Source organism: Misgurnus anguillicaudatus, chromosome 9, assembly GCF_027580225.2.
Source record: "Misgurnus anguillicaudatus chromosome 9, ASM2758022v2, whole genome shotgun sequence".
Taxonomy (NCBI): Eukaryota; Metazoa; Chordata; class Actinopteri; order Cypriniformes; family Cobitidae; genus Misgurnus; species Misgurnus anguillicaudatus.
In genome coordinates this window covers 10043759-10063235 of record NC_073345.2, presented here as the reverse complement: position 1 = coordinate 10063235, position 19477 = coordinate 10043759, and the positions used below count along the sequence as shown (strand labels likewise).

Here is a 19477-nt window from a genome sequence, read left to right as displayed (position 1 = left end):
TCTAGTTAAATTAGGATTATTTTAATACACTTAATTTTAAAAATCCTTTTATTTTATTAATCTTGAGAAAAATTGTTTCTGATAATATAGACGGTTTCAGCAGTAAAAACATAAACAAACAGCTTTCGTGGTCAACACGTAACTTCCGGTAAACTCCGCTAAGAATAAATAACAACAAAGTACTTTAAACGTTGTTTATTTATAAAACAAGCAAAATAACACATAGATTACCTAAACTAAAACATTTGTTTTCTTTTGAGGAGGTATTTGTTCAAGAGTTCAGTTTAGCAACTAGTCAAACCATTAAACAAATCGAAAGTTTAAACCAACCGCACGTCAGATGAAACCTCTATACCAATTTTTTTCTTTGAATAACTACACTGTGAATTTTTTTTAGCTGCCTTAAATGTTTACGTTAAATCAAAATGTCTGAAAAAGTCATTCAACTATTTAATTTGACTAATATTGATCTTATCAAATGAACTTAAATTTATGAGTTGCTATAACTTATTAAAACCAAGTTGAAAATGGTTGAGATGCAATGTAAAAAAAATCTTTTTAAGCTTTTTGGTTTAATCAACTTTAATTTACAATTAATTTTAACTTATTTTGACAAGTAAGGAGTTTATTTTAATTTTAAGTTATTTTTTATAATTTTTAGCAATTTGTCACTAATCAAGAAAGTTTATTAAACTTAAAAATAAGGAATTATTACACTAGTTCACCCAAATATGAAAATTCATCGTTTAGTGCAATCTCATGTTGTTACAAACCTGTTTGTCTTAAAAAGTAAGATATTTTGAGTAATGTTTGTAACCAAACCAATCACGAGCCCCATACACCTCCACAGTATTTTTTTTCGTATAATATGGAAGTCAATGGGGCCTCTGATCGGATCGGTTACAAACAAAATATCTTCCTTTGTGTTCATCAGAACAAAGACATTTATACAGGTTTGTGACAACATGAGAGTGAGAAAACGATGACAAAATTTTTATCTTTGGATGAACTATACCTTCAACTTAATTGATAAATTCAATTAATGCCAAATTTAATATAGTAAATTGAAATGACTTGTAAAGCCAATCTGATTAAACTTAAAAAATCAAGGCAGCTTAAAATTATTTACAGTGTAGGCCTTTTCTCTTAAAATCAATTAGCATTTTATATACACTGTAAAGTTGGATAACTAAATTGCTAACACCCAAAACTTTCAGTGAAAAATTTAAGGTGAAAAACTTTTTATTATTATTGGTAACACCTAAATAAAAATAAAGCTCTTTTAACTTACATTTTTCACTTTCAAATTTTTCAAAGTTAATCAAACTTTCCCTTTTTTCAGTGTACCCCAATTAAGAATAAATTTAAGCCTTTGATGTACAGTAAATGTTGTCACACATTTTTATACAGTTTGTTTTAATTCATAAAAGGGACAAATTCTAAACACTTCCATTCAGGTGTAAATTAATGTTTTAAAAAAAATACTATTATAAATAGGGCTAATTTAAAATAAAATACAAAAATTTTTTAACATGTTTAGTTTGGAGTATATGTTTATTCAAGTGTGTATTAAAAAAGTAAACACAGGCTCGGTGATCCAAAAAGGGATCAGAAATATAAAAGGTCTGAACGAGACCCTATAAATTACATTTTCGTGAACCAGCACAAATGGAAGAACAGAAGAGCTCATGAAACACCAAACCCATTATGTCCAGCAAAGCTCTGTATGAACCTTTTCTGATGAAGATCATCTTCCACCACAAGGGGGCAGCAAAACCACTATGTGGGGCCAACTCACATTTACAAAGACCTGCTTGGCTTGACTTTATGATCATTGAGAGTGAATTTTTAAATACTGAGATGCAAAATTCAAAACCATTTGGTCATGAGTGCTCGACTTAATACAGTGAAAAGTAGATGTTTGATATAAAAATGAGCTCTAGCACCAGAGGTCATTGATAAAGGTGGGATTCTGCATACTGTGATGCTTTTTGCCTTTCTTGACTTTTTTTTTTAATTCTCTGGCCCTTCAGTACTTTCTCTAAACCAAAGGATTGAATGGGACTTCAATCATGGTGTTCCATGTGTGTTGTTGTTGCTTGTGCTGTTGGCCCATGAAGGAAAAGTGTTGAGCTGAAACATGGCTGATCCCCAAGTGTTGATGCTGAGGCTGATGCACAGAATGCCAATGATGTTCAGCATTAATCCTGCTTTTGCCTTCAGAGAAAACACAACAAAATTTATTCAGGCACACAGTAATATTTTGAATGTGACATTTACATTGTGCTTAAAGGCACAGTGCACCTAGAAGAGAAGGGAGAGGGAAGAGAACGGAGGAGAAGGAGGAGAGGAGCAGAAAGAGAAAAGAAGAGAAGAGGAGATAAGAGGAAAGAAGAGAGGAGTGCAAGGAGAGGGAAGAGAGGAAGATAACAGAGGAGAATGGAGAAGAGCGAAGAGAAGAGAAAAATGAGAGGGAAGAAAGAGATGACAGGGAAGAGAGGAGAAGAGGAGAGAAAAGAGGAGTGAAAGGAGAGGGAAGAGAGAAAAGGAGAGTAGGGGAGAAGAGAGGAAAGGAGAGAACAGAGGAGAGGAAAGTGAGAGAAGAGTAAGGAAGAGAGGAGTGATAGGAGAGGGAAGTGAGGAGAGAAGAGGAAAGAGAGGAAAGGAGGGAAAGGGAAAAGAAAAGAGGAGAGCAAGAGGAAAAAGAGAAGAAGAGGGGAGATAAGAGGGAAGAGAGGAGTGAAAGGAGAGTGAAGATAGAAAAGGAGAGTAGGGGAGAAGAGAGGAGAGGAGAGAAGAGAGGAGAGGAAAGGAAAGAAGAGGAGGAATGATAGGAAAGGAGGGAGAGGGAACGAAAAGAGGGAAGAAATAAGAAGAGAAGTGGAGGCGAGAGAAGAGGAAAGAGAGGAGTGATAGGAGAGGGAAGAGAGGAGAGAAGAGGAGGGAAGAGAGGATTGATAAGAAAGTAGGGAGAGGAGAGAAAAAAGGAGAGTGAGAGAAAAGAGGGAAGAAATACGAAGAGAAGTGGAGGCGAGAGAAGAGGAAAGAGAGGAGTGATAGGAGATTGAAGTGAGGAGAGGAGAGGAATGAGAGGGAAGCGAGAAAAGAGAGAAGATGAGAGGAAAAGAGGGAGAAGGAAGAGAAAATAGGACAGGGAGAGAAAAAAGGGAAGAGAGAAGAGGAGAATAGTAGAGAATAGTAGGGGAGAGACGAGAGGAAAGGAGGGAGAGGGAAGAGAAATGAGGAGAGGAATAGAAAAGAGGGAAGAGAGAAGAAGAGGAGAAGAGGAAAAGTGCAAGGAGAGGGAAGAGAAGAGAAAAATGAGAGAGATGAAATGAGAGGACAGGAAGGAGAGAAGAAGAGAAGAGGAGGGGAGAGAAAAGAAAAGGAAAAAAAGGAGTGAAAGGAGAGGGAAGAGAGAAAAGGAGAGTAGGTGAGAAGAGAGGAAAGGAGAGAATAGGGAAGAGAGGAGTGAAAAGAGAGGAAAGGAGAGTAGAGTAGAGGAGAAGAGAAGAAAAGAAAAGAGGGAAGAGAGGAGTGATAGGAGAAGGAAGTGAGGAGAGGAAAGAGAGGAAAATAGGGAGAAGAGAAAATAGGACAGGAAGAGAAAAGAGGGAAGAGAGAAGAAGAGAAGTGGAGGCGAGAGAAGAGGAAAGAGAGGAGTGATAGGAGAGGGAAGAGAGGAGATGATAGGAAAGGAGGGAGAGGGAAGAGAAAAGAGGAGAGCGAGAAGAGGAAGGGAGAGAAGAGAGGAGTGAAAGGAGAGTGAAAAGAGAAAAGGAGAGTAGGGGACAACAGAGGAAAGGAGAGAAGAGAGGAGAGGAAAGGAAAGAAGAGGAGGAATGATAGGAAAGGAGGGAGAGGGAGAGAAAAGAGGGAAGAAATAAAAAGAGAAGTGGAGGCGAGAGAAGAGGAAAGAGAAGAGTGATAGGAGAGGGAAGAGAGGAGAGAAGAGGAGGGAAGAGAGGAGAGGAGAGCGAGAAGAGAAAGGGAGAGAAGAGAGGAGTGAAAGGAGAGTGAAAAGAGAAAAGGAGAGTAGGGGACAAGAGAGGAAAGGAGAGAAGAGAGGAGAGGAAAGGAAAGAAGAGGAGGAAGGATAGGAAAGGAGGGAGAGGGAGAGAAAAGAGGGAAGAAATAAGAAGAGAAGTGGAGGCGAGAGAAGAGGAAAGAGAAGAGTGATAGGAGAGGGAAGAGAGGAGAGAAGAGGAGGGAAGAGAGGATTGATAAGAAAGTAGGGAGAGGGAAGAGAAAAGAGGAGAGGGATAGAAAAGATTGAAGAGATAAGAAGAGAAGTAGAGGCGAGAGAAGAGGAAAGAGAGGAGTGATAGGAAAGTAGGGAGAGGGAAGAGAAAAGAGGAGAGGGATAGAAAAGAGGGAAGAAATAAGAAGAGAAGTGGAGGCGAGAGAAGAGGAAAGAGAGGAGTGATAGGAGAGGGAAGTGATGACAGAAGAGGAGGGAAGAGAGGAGTGATAGGAAAGGAGGGAGAGGGAAGAGAAAAGAGGAGAGGGAGAGAAAAGAGGGAAGAAATAACAAGAGAAGTGGAGGTGAGAGAAGAGGAAAGAAAAGAGTGATAGGAGAGGAAAGAGAGGAGATGATAAGAAAGGAGGGAGAGGAAAGAGAAAAGAGGAGAGCGAGAGAAAAGAGGAAAGAGACAAGAGGAGGGGAGAGAAGAGAGGAGTGAAAGGAGAGTGAAAAGAGGAAAGGAGAGTATAGGGGAGAATAGAGGAAAGGAGAGAAGAGAGGAGAGGAGAGGAGAGGAAAGGAGAGGAGGGAAGAGAAAAGAAGATAAGTGGAGGGGAGAGAAGAGAGGGGAGAGAGAAAAGAGGAAAGAAGAGAATAGAGGAGAGACTATAGTCACACTATAGTTATATTACACGTTTGACTGTACCCATTGACTTCCATAGTATTTGTTTTTTCCTACTATGAGTAAGTCAATGTGTGCTGCTCAACAGAATAAAGAAACTCATACACGTTTACAACAACAACAACATGATGACAGAATTTTCCTTGTTGGGTGAACTATTCCTTTAAATGTCTAAATACTTAGATGTCGATTTAAGGTAAAATTTGCATTGAGTTTGCATTGTGAATGTCATTTGTTAAGTACAGTGATGGGCAGTAACGCATTAGAAGTAACGCGTTACTGTAATCCGATTACTTTTTCAAGTAACGAGTAAAGCATGGGATTACAATCGCAAAACTTCCCCGTAAGCAGGCTGCGTTACTGCGTTATTTAACCTTGATTTTGTTTCGTGAGACTCTCTCGTGTCGTGACGCGAGTCGAGTGACAATGACGTATGAGCGCCGCGCCGTCAGTCAGTGTAGTGTTAAACATGAAAAGACAACATGGAGCGCGGAAGAGAACAAGATTATGCAGCGTTTAATGCTTGGAAGTACCGATATTACTTTGAGTTTAACCCAGTTAAAGATGACAAAACATCAGCGTAAAGTAACTAATTACTTTTGAAAATAAGTAATCCGTAAAGTAACGGGATTACTTTCTTAGGGAAGTAATCAGTAACTAATTACTATTTCAAAGTAACTTGACCAACACTGGTAATGTACAATAAACTCTTGTGAATAACTAAACTATTTAAAAGTAAAAAGCTCGCAGGAGATAAATGTCCAACCATACCATGTCTGCGACTTTGAGGTTGCCGTAGGAGAAAGCAATGGCGTTGGGTGGAGTGGCAACAGGAAGCATGAACGCTAGTGATGCCTTAAGGGTGCAAGGTATCATGACGTACAGAGGATGGAGCTCGATTGTCGTGGCCTGAGGACATTAAGCATTTCACATGTCAGCAGATACATGATTTAATACAATGGCTTTGTCTTTTGTTTGATAAGAGCATAGACTGTGTATTAAAGCTATGCATTCGTACTTACCATGGAAGCAAGAATAGGGAGGAAGAGAGTGGTGGTCGCTGTGTTGCTTGAGCATTCGGTGAACACCCCCACCACCAGACAGATTGTCAGAGCGATGGCGAAGGGTGGGATGCTCTGCAGAGGAGACAAACTTTCACCCAACCACTTGGATAATCCAGATTCCTGCGCACACACAAACACACCATGACTGACCACAATATGGAGTGAAGTTCAATGCTCAAAAATACTTGTTGTGTGTTATTTAAGCATAATTTACCTCACTGGCACTCGCCAACGCAAATCCTCCTCCCAGCAGCAGAACTATGTTCCAGGGCATCCGTTCATGCACCACTTGCCAGTTTAAAAGAGTTGGAGGGGCCGTCCACTTGGTTGTTGCCTTCTCCGGTGTGTTCTTTGTATTTTGTTTTTTTCCTGCTTTTGTAAAACAGATAAGAGAGCAGCTCTAGTATATTTTTTGTCTGAAACAAATACTGCATATTATTGGAGGAGGATCTTACCATCCTGATCTACTCTTTCAGACTCATCATCATCATCATCATCCATATTTTTTTGTGAAGAGCAACACTCCACTCGTGATGGAATGATGAAGAACAGCATTGACATTAAAATGGCTACAGTGCCATCCGTGACATAACTGTGAAAAGACAAATAAGAAACTGACACATGTATATTTCTTGAAAAAAAAAAGATCAGTTTGGCCAAACTTCTTTGCGTTCCATTCATGTTTGTAATACGGTGAGTAATAAATGATGGCAGAATAGTTTTGGGTCAACTCACTCTCCATCTTTGTTGAAAAGCTCAGTAGCCCAGCCTGGCATGAAACCTGGTTCTCTTGTAAACCACAATATCACCAATAATATAAAGACGGTGAGCACCGCAGACTCGGCAAAAGACATGCGACCCAACTTCTTATATTCATTCTTCATCACATTGTAGGCTTGTGAGTCTCCCTCGTTTGTCTGTCCGCAGCCGAATGATTTTTTAAAATTCAAGAAATAAAAAAATCAAGATAATGTAAATTTAGTATGATTTTCAGAAGATATCATTGACATTTAATGAAGTTTTAGGATAATGCATTTTAATATTTCAGTCTGATAGCACAGACTGTCCAGACAGACACTCACTTCAAGCCCATGTACATGCACTGAAGCCAAAGCCAGGACAGCAGAAGTGTCAACACCATGTTTGGAAAGGAAAAACCGAACCAGCTGGCAAAGTTTATGACATTACCGTTTTGTGGATAAATCCTGTAAAAAAAGTGTAACGTAAGAGATTATTTATATATAAAAAAATTATTTGGGCAATAGAAAAGAATAATTGAAAATTAGGGTTGATGCACTGGTAAAAAGTTACCTGGTTGCCTTTTTTTAGTTATAACTAATATTTTTAAGTTGAATTTACTCAAAATTTTAAGACAATCAGGTAACTTACTTTTTTAAGTAACCCTAACCAACAAATCCTTTTTAACTCATTCCCCGCCAGCCTTTTTTGGAAAAGTTGCCCATCAGCATTTTTTGTAATTTTCACAAAGATTTCACAAAATTCCTTCCAGGAAAATTTTCTTTTAAAATATATAAACATAAAAATATATCAAATGAAATAAAACAGACCCTCTGCTTTCAAACAAAGAATGAAACAAAACAGGAAAAAAAGTTTTATCCTATCTATATTCGTTAACTGCTTATGAACTCTTAAATATGGGTTCTTAAAAAAAATTAGCATAAAGCTAAAATAATTGCATTTTTGTGAAGGAATTTTGTTAGAGATTAGATTCAGAATGATAATCAAAACATACAGAGTTTAAAATGAGTAAATATTTATTAAAAAAATTTTGCTTCAGTTTTTTTATAAATTGGGATAATCGCGGTATTACACATCAACATAAAAACTCACCAGAAACACTTTTATTTTATGCAAATGTTTTCTCTTAATTGACAAGATAACGCATCAATGGCGCCGGCGGGGAAAGAGTTAATAGTTTGGAATTATTTGGAATTTTCGAAAATACAATAAAAAAATTACATTTGATTCTTTTTTGGTAAAAGCACTGAGAATCTAATTAAAATTATATTAATTCTTACTAAATAATGTATGTGTTACTCCACACTTTTTAATTAAAAAATATCATTTTAATAATTACTCTATATAAAAGCTATTTTACCAGGATCAGGGTTGCCAAGTCTGCAGTTTTCCTACAGAATTAGGCTGCTATTGCCATGGGTTGTTTTTTTCACAGGTTGAAGATGAAAGGGTTTTTATCTCCAGCTGTCCATCTTAAAGCATCATGATTTTATTTATTTTTTTAAAACAGAAAGTGTGATTACTATTGCTTTTTATGATTATATTATGTGTAATGCATAACAGTGAATGTAAAAGATGTATTTTAGGTATCGTATATAGTGCATATTTTAGGGTTAGGGTCATTGGGCTATTTTTTAACAGACCTGGCAACCCATTATTAAATTACTATTTGCTGGGTCTAATAGCTGTTATTTCTGATAAAGCAGTAGCCAGGTCCTTATATTATCCAAATGAAAATTAAAAAAGATTTGTTGGTTCAATGTAATTTAACTGGTTGCCTTAAAATTTTGAGTTAATTCTACTTTTATTTAAAGGCAGGGTGCACGATCTCTGAAAGCCAATGTTGACATTTGAAATCACCTAACAAAAATGTCTCTACCCCAATAGAATCTGAACTTCTTTTGATAGACCCGCCCCACACATAGGCAACCCATGCAACGATGTCGGTTAGAAGACACGCCCCTTACTGCTGATTGGCTACAAGTGTGTTTTGGTACTCGGCCCGACTCCTTTTCCAAAGTGTTTCTCAAAAATCGTGCACTCCGCCTTTAACTCAAAAAAGTTGTGTAAAAATTGTAACTGATATTTTTAAGTTAAAATTATCGTAAAATTTTAAAGCAATCAGGTAACTTACTTTTTTTAAGTTGAACCAACTTTTTTACAGTGTGAATATATATATATATATATATATATATATATATATATATATATATATATATATATATATATATATATATATATATATATATTCTTTTTTCACTATATGTTGCGTTATTGTTACAGATGTGGTGTGAGATTTGGTGTACTTACTTATCCATCTGGCCCTTCAGAATGAGATTTGGTGTTGTGCCGGTTAAAGTCGCTGTTCCTCCGATACTGGCAGAGTAACACACGCAAAGATTCATCGCTTTAAAAAGATGAAGATTTCGAGCCTTGCGTTCCATCGCCCTGCTTTCAGATGCTGAAATGATTCCCGTTTCTGGATCTGAGCTGTCTGTCAAGATTTAAAAGCATGTTCGATCATGTCATATAAATTGGATTTAAATGTTTACTGTATGGTTGTATAAAATATGGACAAGTCCCACCATTGGTTTAAATAAATTGTTAAGATCCACATTTGTCCAAATTTTACCCAACAACAAAGGACAATTCACCCAAAATGAGGATTCTGTTATGTCAAACAATTTAGACTGTATAGTATAATAGAGATGGCCAGCCTCAGTCATTATTGACTTTCATTGTATTGATATATGAAACAATACAAAATAATTATCATTATTGGATGAAATAACCCTTGTGTATTATCAAACGATATGTAATATCAAGATGTCAGACATACTATTGAGTTTGTCCCCGGTAGTATTTTCCACAGCAAGTTTGGTGTCGGAGACCTCAGCCAATTCGAAAGCTTGGTTATCTTGTGCTTCTTTCTCATCAGCTTCTGCTTCTGTGGCGCTGAGCTGCTCGAGTACAGCTTGAGAAATGGGCAACATCATGGCTGTGGTGGCCGTGTTGCTAATCCACATGGAGAGGAAGGCAGTCACAACCATGAAGCCCAACATCAGCCTGTAGACGACAGACGGTTATCGTTGAAGAAGCTTATTAGTTAAAAACACACATTTTGTACATTCTGACTAACTGTGGTCTTACAAAGCGGGTCGAACTCCAACTATCAGGAGAACCCGGAGGGCGATGCGTTTGTGGAGGTTCCAGTGTTCCACAGCAATAGCCACCAACAGTCCCCCGATAAAAAGCATGTTGGAGTCTTTTAAATACTCAATACACACCTGAAAGACAAACATATGCTAATTGTCACTAATGTTTTCAGCATGAGTCAATAGTGAACACTGTCAAAAAAAAAATTATCAGATGATATTGTTATGGCCTGTAACATCTTGTGACCCATGACAATAAGTAAAAAATATAAATAGCTAAAATATAACCATTTTAAAAAAGCATCAAATGTAAACTGTAAAAATGTCTGTAGAAATTACAGTATTACTGGGTATTACTGGCAACTAACTGCCAGTAAGTTACTGTAGATTTTACATTTATGTTATTTACTGGCAACAGTTTGTTCAAAGTTAAATGAACATGAAACATTTTCAGTCTTTATCTTCTACAGTAAGTTACTGGCAACCAGCTGCCTAATTACAGCAACTTTTTTACAGTGTGCCTGCATAATCACACAATATAATGTAGTATTTATAAAAAAAAAAGAGGCACGAGGCCGTAGGCCGAGTGCCGGAGGCAATCACAGGCGTGATGATATAGAGCTATATCACACGACTCCGAGAGCGATATTGCTTTTATACAACAGTTCAACGGCACACGTTTGAAAAACGAAAACTAGAAAACAACAACAGAGTCATTTTAAAAGCCTCTTTGTTTGAGAACTACTTGGCCTGATTAGATCAAATCAGCAGTATTTGGTGTCATGATGAAAATATTACTTGTTTTCTTATTCACATTTAGTGTCTTTTGTGTTGTTATTGTTTTGGCGCAAGGTAAAAGTTAATAAAACTATACTTCTATAACGTTACTATTGGTTTACCATTTCATCATAACGCGATACGAGCACTCGGTTATTATTAGACTTCGTTCTTGTCAGTACTATATAAAACGTTTTTTTATAAGTGTCAGAGAGATGTTTTTGCATGCTGCTTATAAATATACCAGTGGCGATATCTCATAACATGTTTTAATAGTCACGTCACGATAAAGTAAATGATCAATGTCCACATTTAAAAGCTGCAGTGCTTACCTGCAGTTCCACAGTGTTTTCGCGGTCTGATAAGAGATATACAGTAGCTCCAGAAAAAAACGAGTGTTTACATTCCTCTTTCCAAGTGTCCACACGATGTGCCAAGACATTACTCCCATTAATTTTAACGTAACGTCCAAAAGCGCTGATCTTTGACGGAATAATAACTTCCGATTGGGGATTCACAGACTGATTTATGAGCTAGTGAACTAATGAGACACATGGAGAGTGATTCAAAACAGCGCGGTTGTGTGTGTCTGCAGTGTTTCCATTCAGAGATGAGCCTGTTTAGAGGACCTCCATTCACTAGGTGGCGGAATGATACGAAAGGTAAAGCGGTTACAGTGCCGTTATCAGCACAATATCGCATAGCTCTTAGCCAATCAGATTCGAGAACCAGAAAGAACTGTTGTATATATATATATAAATATATATATATATATTCCCAGGCCCCACCCACCTGCATACCATATGACCAGAAGTGAAGAGAGATCGTTTTGAGGAGGGGAGGATTATGATTTTGATTGAAGGTTATGAGGGCACATGAATTTTTTTTTAAATAATGAAGCTCACAGATAAGTCATTTGTATAAAAAAAAACCACAATATTTCAAGACAAATTACTTTTTAATTTTATTTTCATGGCGACTTTAAATATGAAACATGCGTTTAATAAACAACTAATTTAAAACTCACTACAGTGCATTACTTTTGACAAGCATACGATCCCATTAAAACTGAACTGTTAAAAAATGCAACATGAAGTTAAAACAACTTGGTTTTGCAAGTCTGTTCAACTTACTATTTTAAGTTCTGGCTTGTGAAAAATTGACATAACTTATAAAATCAAATTAAATTGTTTATAACTTCATTTTTTAATGATTTGACAAAAATGCTTGCGTATTTTACAGTGCAAGAAAAAGATAAAGAATGTAAAAAAAGATTAAGATCTGATGTGAGGTTCATAAAAGCTGTTTTTATAGCCTGTAAAGTTTTGTCCTTTGAATCATTAGATAGATCTCATGATGATGTCAATAATTCTGCTGAGACATGTGATAAAGTCCTAAATGGTTTTCAGTGTACTGTACATGACCAAGATCATTTCATTCATGCTTATATGATATTAAACAAACTATAGGCAGACTGTTGGCTATATTTTTTAAACATGTATTTTAGAGTATAACATTTTCAAGACATGTGCAGTCAACATTAACAGTCTGATACCTTGTCAGATTCCATGATGCCCATCATAGGAAACAGGACAACAGGCAGCAGGGCTGTGACGGCCAATGGGATACACTCTGTACACCAATACAGCGCCATGAGAATGATGGCATAACCACACCTCGCTTCCTAAAGATCACAATAGACACAATTTTAGTGTAATAAGATTAGCAATGAGGAAGAAATGATTTATCATACACTGTAAAAAGTGAACTTGGAACTTAAAAAACATTTTTTTATTGGTAACACTTGAAGTGTTTTACTATTTAACTTTAAATTTCACTTTAGTTACACGTAAGTGTTACCAATTTAAGTACTTTTTTTCCAGTGAAAACAGCATGATTCACGCATTCAGTATGGTTATTTATATCTCATGTTCTGCATGCATGGGTTCAATATATACTGTATCTCTTTTAAATCTCAGAACACTGATAACGTATAATAATGTAACCCTTGATCATAAACCACCATAAACATCTTTTAATGCATTTGACTTTTATGAAGGCACTATTGAGTTTTATGACCAGATGAAAGGCATTAAAACATGTTTAAACTTTCCGATACAGTAATCAGTTTATTGTACCAAAAATTAACATGAAACTGTGTAATGGCATTAAATATAAAAAATAAATGATGCTATTCAAAAGTATTATGGCAAAATAATTCCTATTTGCTGCCAAATTCAATCCTGTTTTACTTACACCGTTAAAAAATTTCTGTAGAAATGACAGTATTACTCACAGCTGTTTGTCAGTAACTTACTGTAGATTTAAATGCATGTTATTTACTGGTAACAGTTTGTTCAAAGATAAATGAACATTAAACATTAACAAGTCTTTATCTTTACAAGGAAAAAACTATAAAAGTACAGCATTATGCAAAGTGTTTCTGGGAACCAAAGTCAGAGAAAAACTGAAAAAAGGTTGATGAGGATTTCTGGTGCCCAGAATCATTGTAAAAAAATTCCGTAGAAATTGCAGCTGGGTTGCCGGTAACTTACCGTAGATTTAAATTTATGTTTTTTTACTGGCAACATTTTGTTCAAAGTTAAATGAACATTAAACATTTACAAGTCTTTGTCTTTACAGAGTAAAACTAAAAAAACAACATCAAGCAAAACATTTTGGGAAACAAAATCTGAAGCAAAAAACAGAAAAAGGTTGATGATGATTTCTGGTTCCCAGAATGCTTTGCATGAGGCTGTTATTGTATAGTTTTATTCTGCAAAGATAAAGACTTGTTAATATTTAACATTTATTTAACTTTGAACAAACTATAGCATAAATTTAAATCTACGGTAAATTACCGGCAACCCAGCTGCAATAACATTGTAATTTCTACGGATTTTTTTACAGTGTGTGTTGCATGAGGCTGTTTTTTATCATTTTATTTTGTAAAGACAAAAACTTATTAATGTTTAATATTGTTTTTTCTTTGAACAAACTGTTGACAATAAATTACATAAATATAAATCTACAGCAAGTTACTGGGAAACTGCTGCATAAATACATCAATTTGTTTTACAGTAAAATAAAACATTCACTAAATAGTAAAATGTTATGCTTAAAATTCAACTTAAAAATAATAATTGACACAATATAATATATAAAAATATTTAAAAATAAGTTGATTGAATATGATTTTGCGTCACAAATTAACTGACATTTTTTTCATAACAATATCATGTACTTTTTAGGTTAACAAAAAATTTATTACAGTGTTGTACGATCAATCTTTGATCCTCGAAAAATGTGTTTTAATGTAAAGTGAGGTCCTCGAGGACAATGTTTCTGGAGAAACCGTGTGCCACACTGCTTTGTTTTCTCTGTTCGTAACCTCAGCTGTTTTTGGATGACCTCTGCAAGCTGTGTAAATCCAGCTGTTCACATCTTAAATGTACAGTTTTTAGCCATCATTATTATAATAAAGTTTAGCTCCAAAATGGATAAACAGATGAGCTAAACCACAGGGTAATGTTAGCAATGCTTTTGTTTTCAATTTCAGTCAACTGGCTATTTAAAAACGCACATACACAAAAGTAGACTGAAAAGTGTAACCCTAATAGTCTATTTGGTCTAATTGATTATGTAAAAATTTTACCATCATATTATGTAAAATATTCGGTAACACTTTATTTTACGGTGTCTTTGTTACACATGCATGTAATTATTATAGTAATGGTAACAGTTAATTATGCATAATTACATGCAACTAACCCTAAACCAAACCCTAATCCTAACCCCAACCCTATAGTAAGTACTTAAATGTATAATTACACTGTAACAGTGATACCGTAAAATAAAGTGTGACCAAATATTCCCCTACAGCTGTCACTGGGGCAGTGCCCTTTAAAAGGGTCCTAATATCTACCATTTAGGTACAGATATTGTATGTATAGCCTACACATTTTATGTACTTATATTAACTCTTTAGATACAAAGGTGTACTTGTTGAAAGGCTACTGACAGCCTCAGTAACAGGTAGCATCCGAAAAGTTCTGTGGATGTTAAAGTAACTGTTATTGTTAAAAGTTACATTTTTTACTGAGTACCAGCCTTGAACCTTACCCATATTAAATCCATATTACATTACTTTATTTAGTATTTAATTGGGTGAATGAGTACACAAAGTGCACATACTGTAAAATAAAGTGCAACCAGTAAAAATAAGCCATTTAAGATCAAGTCATCAACAAAGTACATATGCACAGAAGCACTTACTGATGTAGGGATGACCAAAGGCAGAGGCAGGATCAGAAAGGGGGTGATGAAGATGATCAGGTAGTTTCTGTGAACCCACAGCCATCGGAAAACCGACTTAATGTCCATGTCTTCTGTTCCTGAGCTACCGATGACAGGCGTGTGGTGAAGGAAGAGCAAGCAATGCTGATGATGGGAGCCGAGCGCAAGAGGCCGAACACGATCAATGTGTTTATAGCCATCGTCACATCAGAAAAATTAAACATTAACTTTGTGAACAAGGGGAGGGATAAAGATGGACAAAAAATGTGGATTGCTCTGTGGTCAAAAGATTAAGACTTTTGTTATCTGTTCTGAGACTTAGTCTGATGGTGTGTATTAAAAGCTCATCTAAACTTTTTAACCTTTCATACTGTGTCATCAAAGAACAAAACATTAGGAATCCCGAGAATGTTGTACTACATCACCGTTATTCATGCAAGGTTACCGAAACTGCTTGTTATTGGGAAACATGTGATAATGAGTGAGAATTACAGATAAACAAAAGGAAATGGTTGAAACCACAGGCAAAACATTTAAAGTGATCTAGCCTACCCAGTCTCACGAAATTTCATGATATAGTCACGTAACTTTTTGATTCTTTTTTTCGTAATATTTTCACAAATTTCCGAGTTTTTTCGTGATCGTACGAATTTGTTACTCAACTGCTTTTTCTTATTTTCAAACCATTGGTTTAGGGTTAGATTTGGTGTTTGCGTTAGGATGTCACTTTAAGTATTGGTTTATAAAAAAAATTCTGAATAATTAATAATATATTTCAAAAAAAAAAAAAAAAAAAAAAAAATATATATATATATATATATATATACACATATATATGAAGAGTTTCGTTGCACAACGAGATAAATCCATTTTTTTACATTTTTGTCAAAACATGTTTATTATTATGTTATCATGTTATTATTTTGTTTTATGGTGCTACTTAGCTGTATTTTTTAAGTTATGAAGGTTTAAATCAAAACAAACCAACTGCAGTTCAATTATTCAATTGATATTGATTTGGCAACGAAACTCTTCTTTATTTTTTTGAGGTAAAACCTGCATTCATTTCATTCAGCACAATTTTGTGTTTACTTGCATTAACAAAACAATTATAGACATCAAGTATTAAAATTCTACAAATATTTTTTCATAAAATATGACAAAATTATAATGGTTAGTGAATGCCTACTAAAATCATAAAATCAAAAACAAGGAAGTGAATATGTTTTATGACACCCAATTCATGCATGAAAATAAAAACAATGAGATCAAGAACAACAATATCAGCATGTGAACGCCTGATAATCATCAGTACTGTAGAGTACAGAGACCATTGCTTATACTTATAATTTTTTATTAATTATTAATCCTAAAAGACTTTGAACTTTATATTGCTATTAAATCAGATTTTATATGGAAAGAAATCTTCTCCACAGTCTTCCTGTATAAATACAGATGGCTCCATGAAGCTCTCTTAATTTAAATTTTTTTTTATCAGTGTCATTTTAAAATCTCAGTGCCAAAAAAGGCCATTTACATTTTTTTACGGACTTTGTGGTACTATTACAACTGTACCCGCCTGATGCATGCTAAAGGTCCAACATATACAACATTTTTTCCAAAGCTTTGTTCATCTTCCGAGTCTGTTCCTTAGAGATAAAGTTTCCTTGTATGTTGCGCAATCTCACTTGCACAACCTTTGGAGTGTTACGGTTTATATGTGAGCTAAAACACTGGAAAATCTTACTTAAAGTAAGAACGACATATCTAGAGAACCTATAAGAAAAAGATTTAACCCTTACTGTTTTGGATGATATGTAAGTCAGGTTTGCCTCCACTGGCATTCCATTGACGGAATGAATAGACTGAACTTTTATATAGTTAAATGGATATTGTATATTCGTCATTATTATAGACATAGACAGCTTTTATGGGCATTGTAACATCTTCATAGTAGTCTAACAGACACCGAGGCTAATTTTATCTTGCGACACTGCCTAATGGCTTTTGGCTGTCGTCCAAACACAATCGATTGGGAAATAACTCTCAAGGACACATATTGTTTTTTTTTCTTGGATGAAAATATGAAAGTTGTGCCGCAAAAATTTAAATGAGTAAAATCGTAAACCCAGTGATTAAATAACATAGGTAAAAAGTTATACTATGAAATTAGTTAGCTTGGAAGTTCCTATAATGTTAGTGTAATTCTTGTCAAAAAGCTTCTGCCCAGTCCTTACTAACCCACCTTACACTTCCTTTAAGGCAGCAGCTATGTTAAAATGTATTAAATGCATTAATACTGTAAATTGATAATGAACTTTGTTCTTGAATTCAGACTCTTATCTTTTCCTCAATGACCCACTTATGGATTTTGACCTCAATAAAAGCCAAAGTCCAGTCATTCTACATAATAGTCAGAGAATCAAGGACATCAACTTACCGTTTTATGGAAATCAAAAGGATATGAGGGTTATAAACAAAGACACATGGACATTTTTACTATACTACAAAATAAAATTGTATTAATATTACACAATATTAAAGCAATATATATAATAAATCCACGTATTGCTGACGTATTGCTCTACCAGTTTAGCAACAGCAAGAGTGTATGATGTATAAAGTGATATAGTTCACCCAAAATATAAATTCTGTCATCATTTACTCACCCTCTTGTTGTTACAAGCTTTTATAAATTTCTGCTGAACACAAAGAAATATATTTTGTAAAACCAATGTGAGAATCATTGACTTCTTTAGTATTTTTCTTATACACTGCAAAAAATTATGTGTTAATTTTTCAGACATTGTGTGTGTCATGCCATTTAAGGCATTGTTAAAATAAATAAAAGGGACAACACATGTTGTGTTAAAAACAGTGATGGGAGTAACGCGTTACAATTAATTCTGTTACTGTAATTTCACTGCTTTTAGCGGTAATAAACATTTTTTTAAATCAAGCAACGCAGTTACAATTAGTGAAATTTAAATGAGTTGGTTACTCACTTTACTCTATTTTGTGATAAATGAACACTTGCAGACAATTAATGTGTCGTCCCTGAACTAACACACCTTCTGTGTTATTATTTATTGTGCCGCCCCTCATTGTCTTGCGACATTAGATCAGAAATGTCTTGTCTGCAAGTGTTCATTTATCACAAAATAGAGTAAAGTGAGTAACCAACTCATTTAAATTTCAATTTTTGTAACTGCGTTACTTAATTTAAAAAAAAAACTTCGTTAAATGTTTATTACCGCTTAAAGTAGTGGAAATACAGTAATGGAATTAATTGTAGGGCGTTACTCCCATCACTGTTTTTAACACAACTTGTGTTGTCCCTTTCATTTATTTTATCATGAAATAACGCATTAAATGGCATGACACACACAATGTGTTAAAAATTAACACATCATTTTTTGCAGTGTACTATGGATGATCTTCCTTTCTGTTTAGCGAAACAAAGAAGAGTTTGTAAAAAGTTTGAAACAACTTGAGGGTGAAACAATTACAGAATTTTATTTTTGGGTCAACTATTCCCTTAATGGGGACATAACATGAAAATCTGACTTATTCCATGTTTAAGTGCTATAATTGGGTACCCATCTATCAACCTAAAAAATATGAGAAATAACAACCCAGTAATTTAGTTTTGGTAACTATTCTCTGCAAGCATGGAAAAAATAGGTAATTGAAATTTGTCTCCCCTTGTGATGTCAGAAGGGGATAATACCACCCCTTAATCTGCACTATCCAGCCACAGCACTGGCATTTAGTGCAGAGATCAGCTCATTTGCAAACTCAAAAATTTTTGCTCACACCTACATTTTAACATGTTATAATAAATTATCTATGTGATATTTTGAGCTAAAACTTCACATATGTACTCTGGGGACAAAAATCTTGTGAAACGTCCCCTTTAAGTTAAACCCAAGTTATGCTTTTCAGCACCTTGGTCAGCACATGCCATAGAAATGTAAATGTTTATTACTTGCTTATTTACATTTAGGTTTATGATATAGCCCTTGTAGTAACTCTCCAGATCTTCCTCAGATTGGAATATATCATTTCTTAATCATATGGGGCTTTCATGTCTCACATATACTGTGAATGTAAATTAAATATAGCAATAATCTTTAATCTCTTTTGTGTTTACTGTGGATCCATTTTAAATGTCAAAGTCTAAACATCAAGCATTTTATAAACAAACAGAGGAGTTAATGTGAGACTCTGTGGCTCACAGTTCAATACTTTATTCAGGTCACACATTTTTTAAACCCGCACTGCCAATATCTTTATAAATTATACGCTGTCAGAGAAAATGGTCCAAAAATTGTCCAGAGCTGTCAGTTGGGCAGTAGCCTTTCAAAAAGTACACCTTTAGTTCATATTAGTACCTCAAAATTACATATTAGTACCTAATGTATACCTAAATGTTACATAGGACCTTTTTAAAAGGAAATGCTCCACCTGACAATTTTTTTCCTGAGAGTGGTGACCGATTTGTTTAAATCTTAGGTAAAATCTCTTACCTTTGAATCAACCCTGTGGTTTTATTTACGGG

At 34.9% G+C, this 19477-nt stretch overlaps 1 protein-coding gene across 2 annotated transcripts; it reads right to left on the bottom strand.

Annotated features, from left to right (window-relative positions):
* Window positions 1-1535: 1535 nt before the first annotated feature.
* Window positions 1536-15103, bottom strand: slc13a2 (solute carrier family 13 member 2). Of its 2 annotated transcripts, none has more exons than XM_073871115.1 (12): window positions 14896-15103; window positions 12176-12304; window positions 9839-9975; window positions 9528-9754; window positions 8999-9182; window positions 7018-7134; window positions 6665-6880; window positions 6385-6521; window positions 6144-6301; window positions 5888-6049; window positions 5637-5774; window positions 1536-2217 (listed from the first exon to the last, which is right to left on the bottom strand). In XM_073871115.1, the coding sequence occupies exons 1-12, from the start codon at window positions 15001-15003 to the stop codon at window positions 2071-2073; spliced, it is 1860 nt and encodes a 619-aa protein (XP_073727216.1). In that variant the 5' UTR covers window positions 15004-15103; the 3' UTR covers window positions 1536-2070. The 2 variants fall into 2 exon arrangements, with proteins under 2 accessions (XP_073727216.1, XP_073727217.1); XM_073871116.1 differs by having other exon boundaries at window positions 6144-6298.
* Between the last annotated feature and the right edge of the window lie 4374 nt (window positions 15104-19477).

Coding starts and splice junctions, on each gene's coding strand:
- slc13a2 (XM_073871115.1), bottom strand. CDS start 15,003: ATGGACATTAAGTCGGTTTTCCGATGGCTGTGGGTTCACAGAAACTAC. Junction 9,755..9,838: donor GTTGGAGTTCGACCCGCTTT/GTAAGACCACAG, acceptor TGTCGTCTACAG/GCTGATGTTGGGCTTCATGG. Junction 7,135..8,998: donor CTGAAGGGCCAGATGGATAA/GTAAGTACACCA, acceptor CTTTTTTTACAG/GATTTATCCACAAAACGGTA.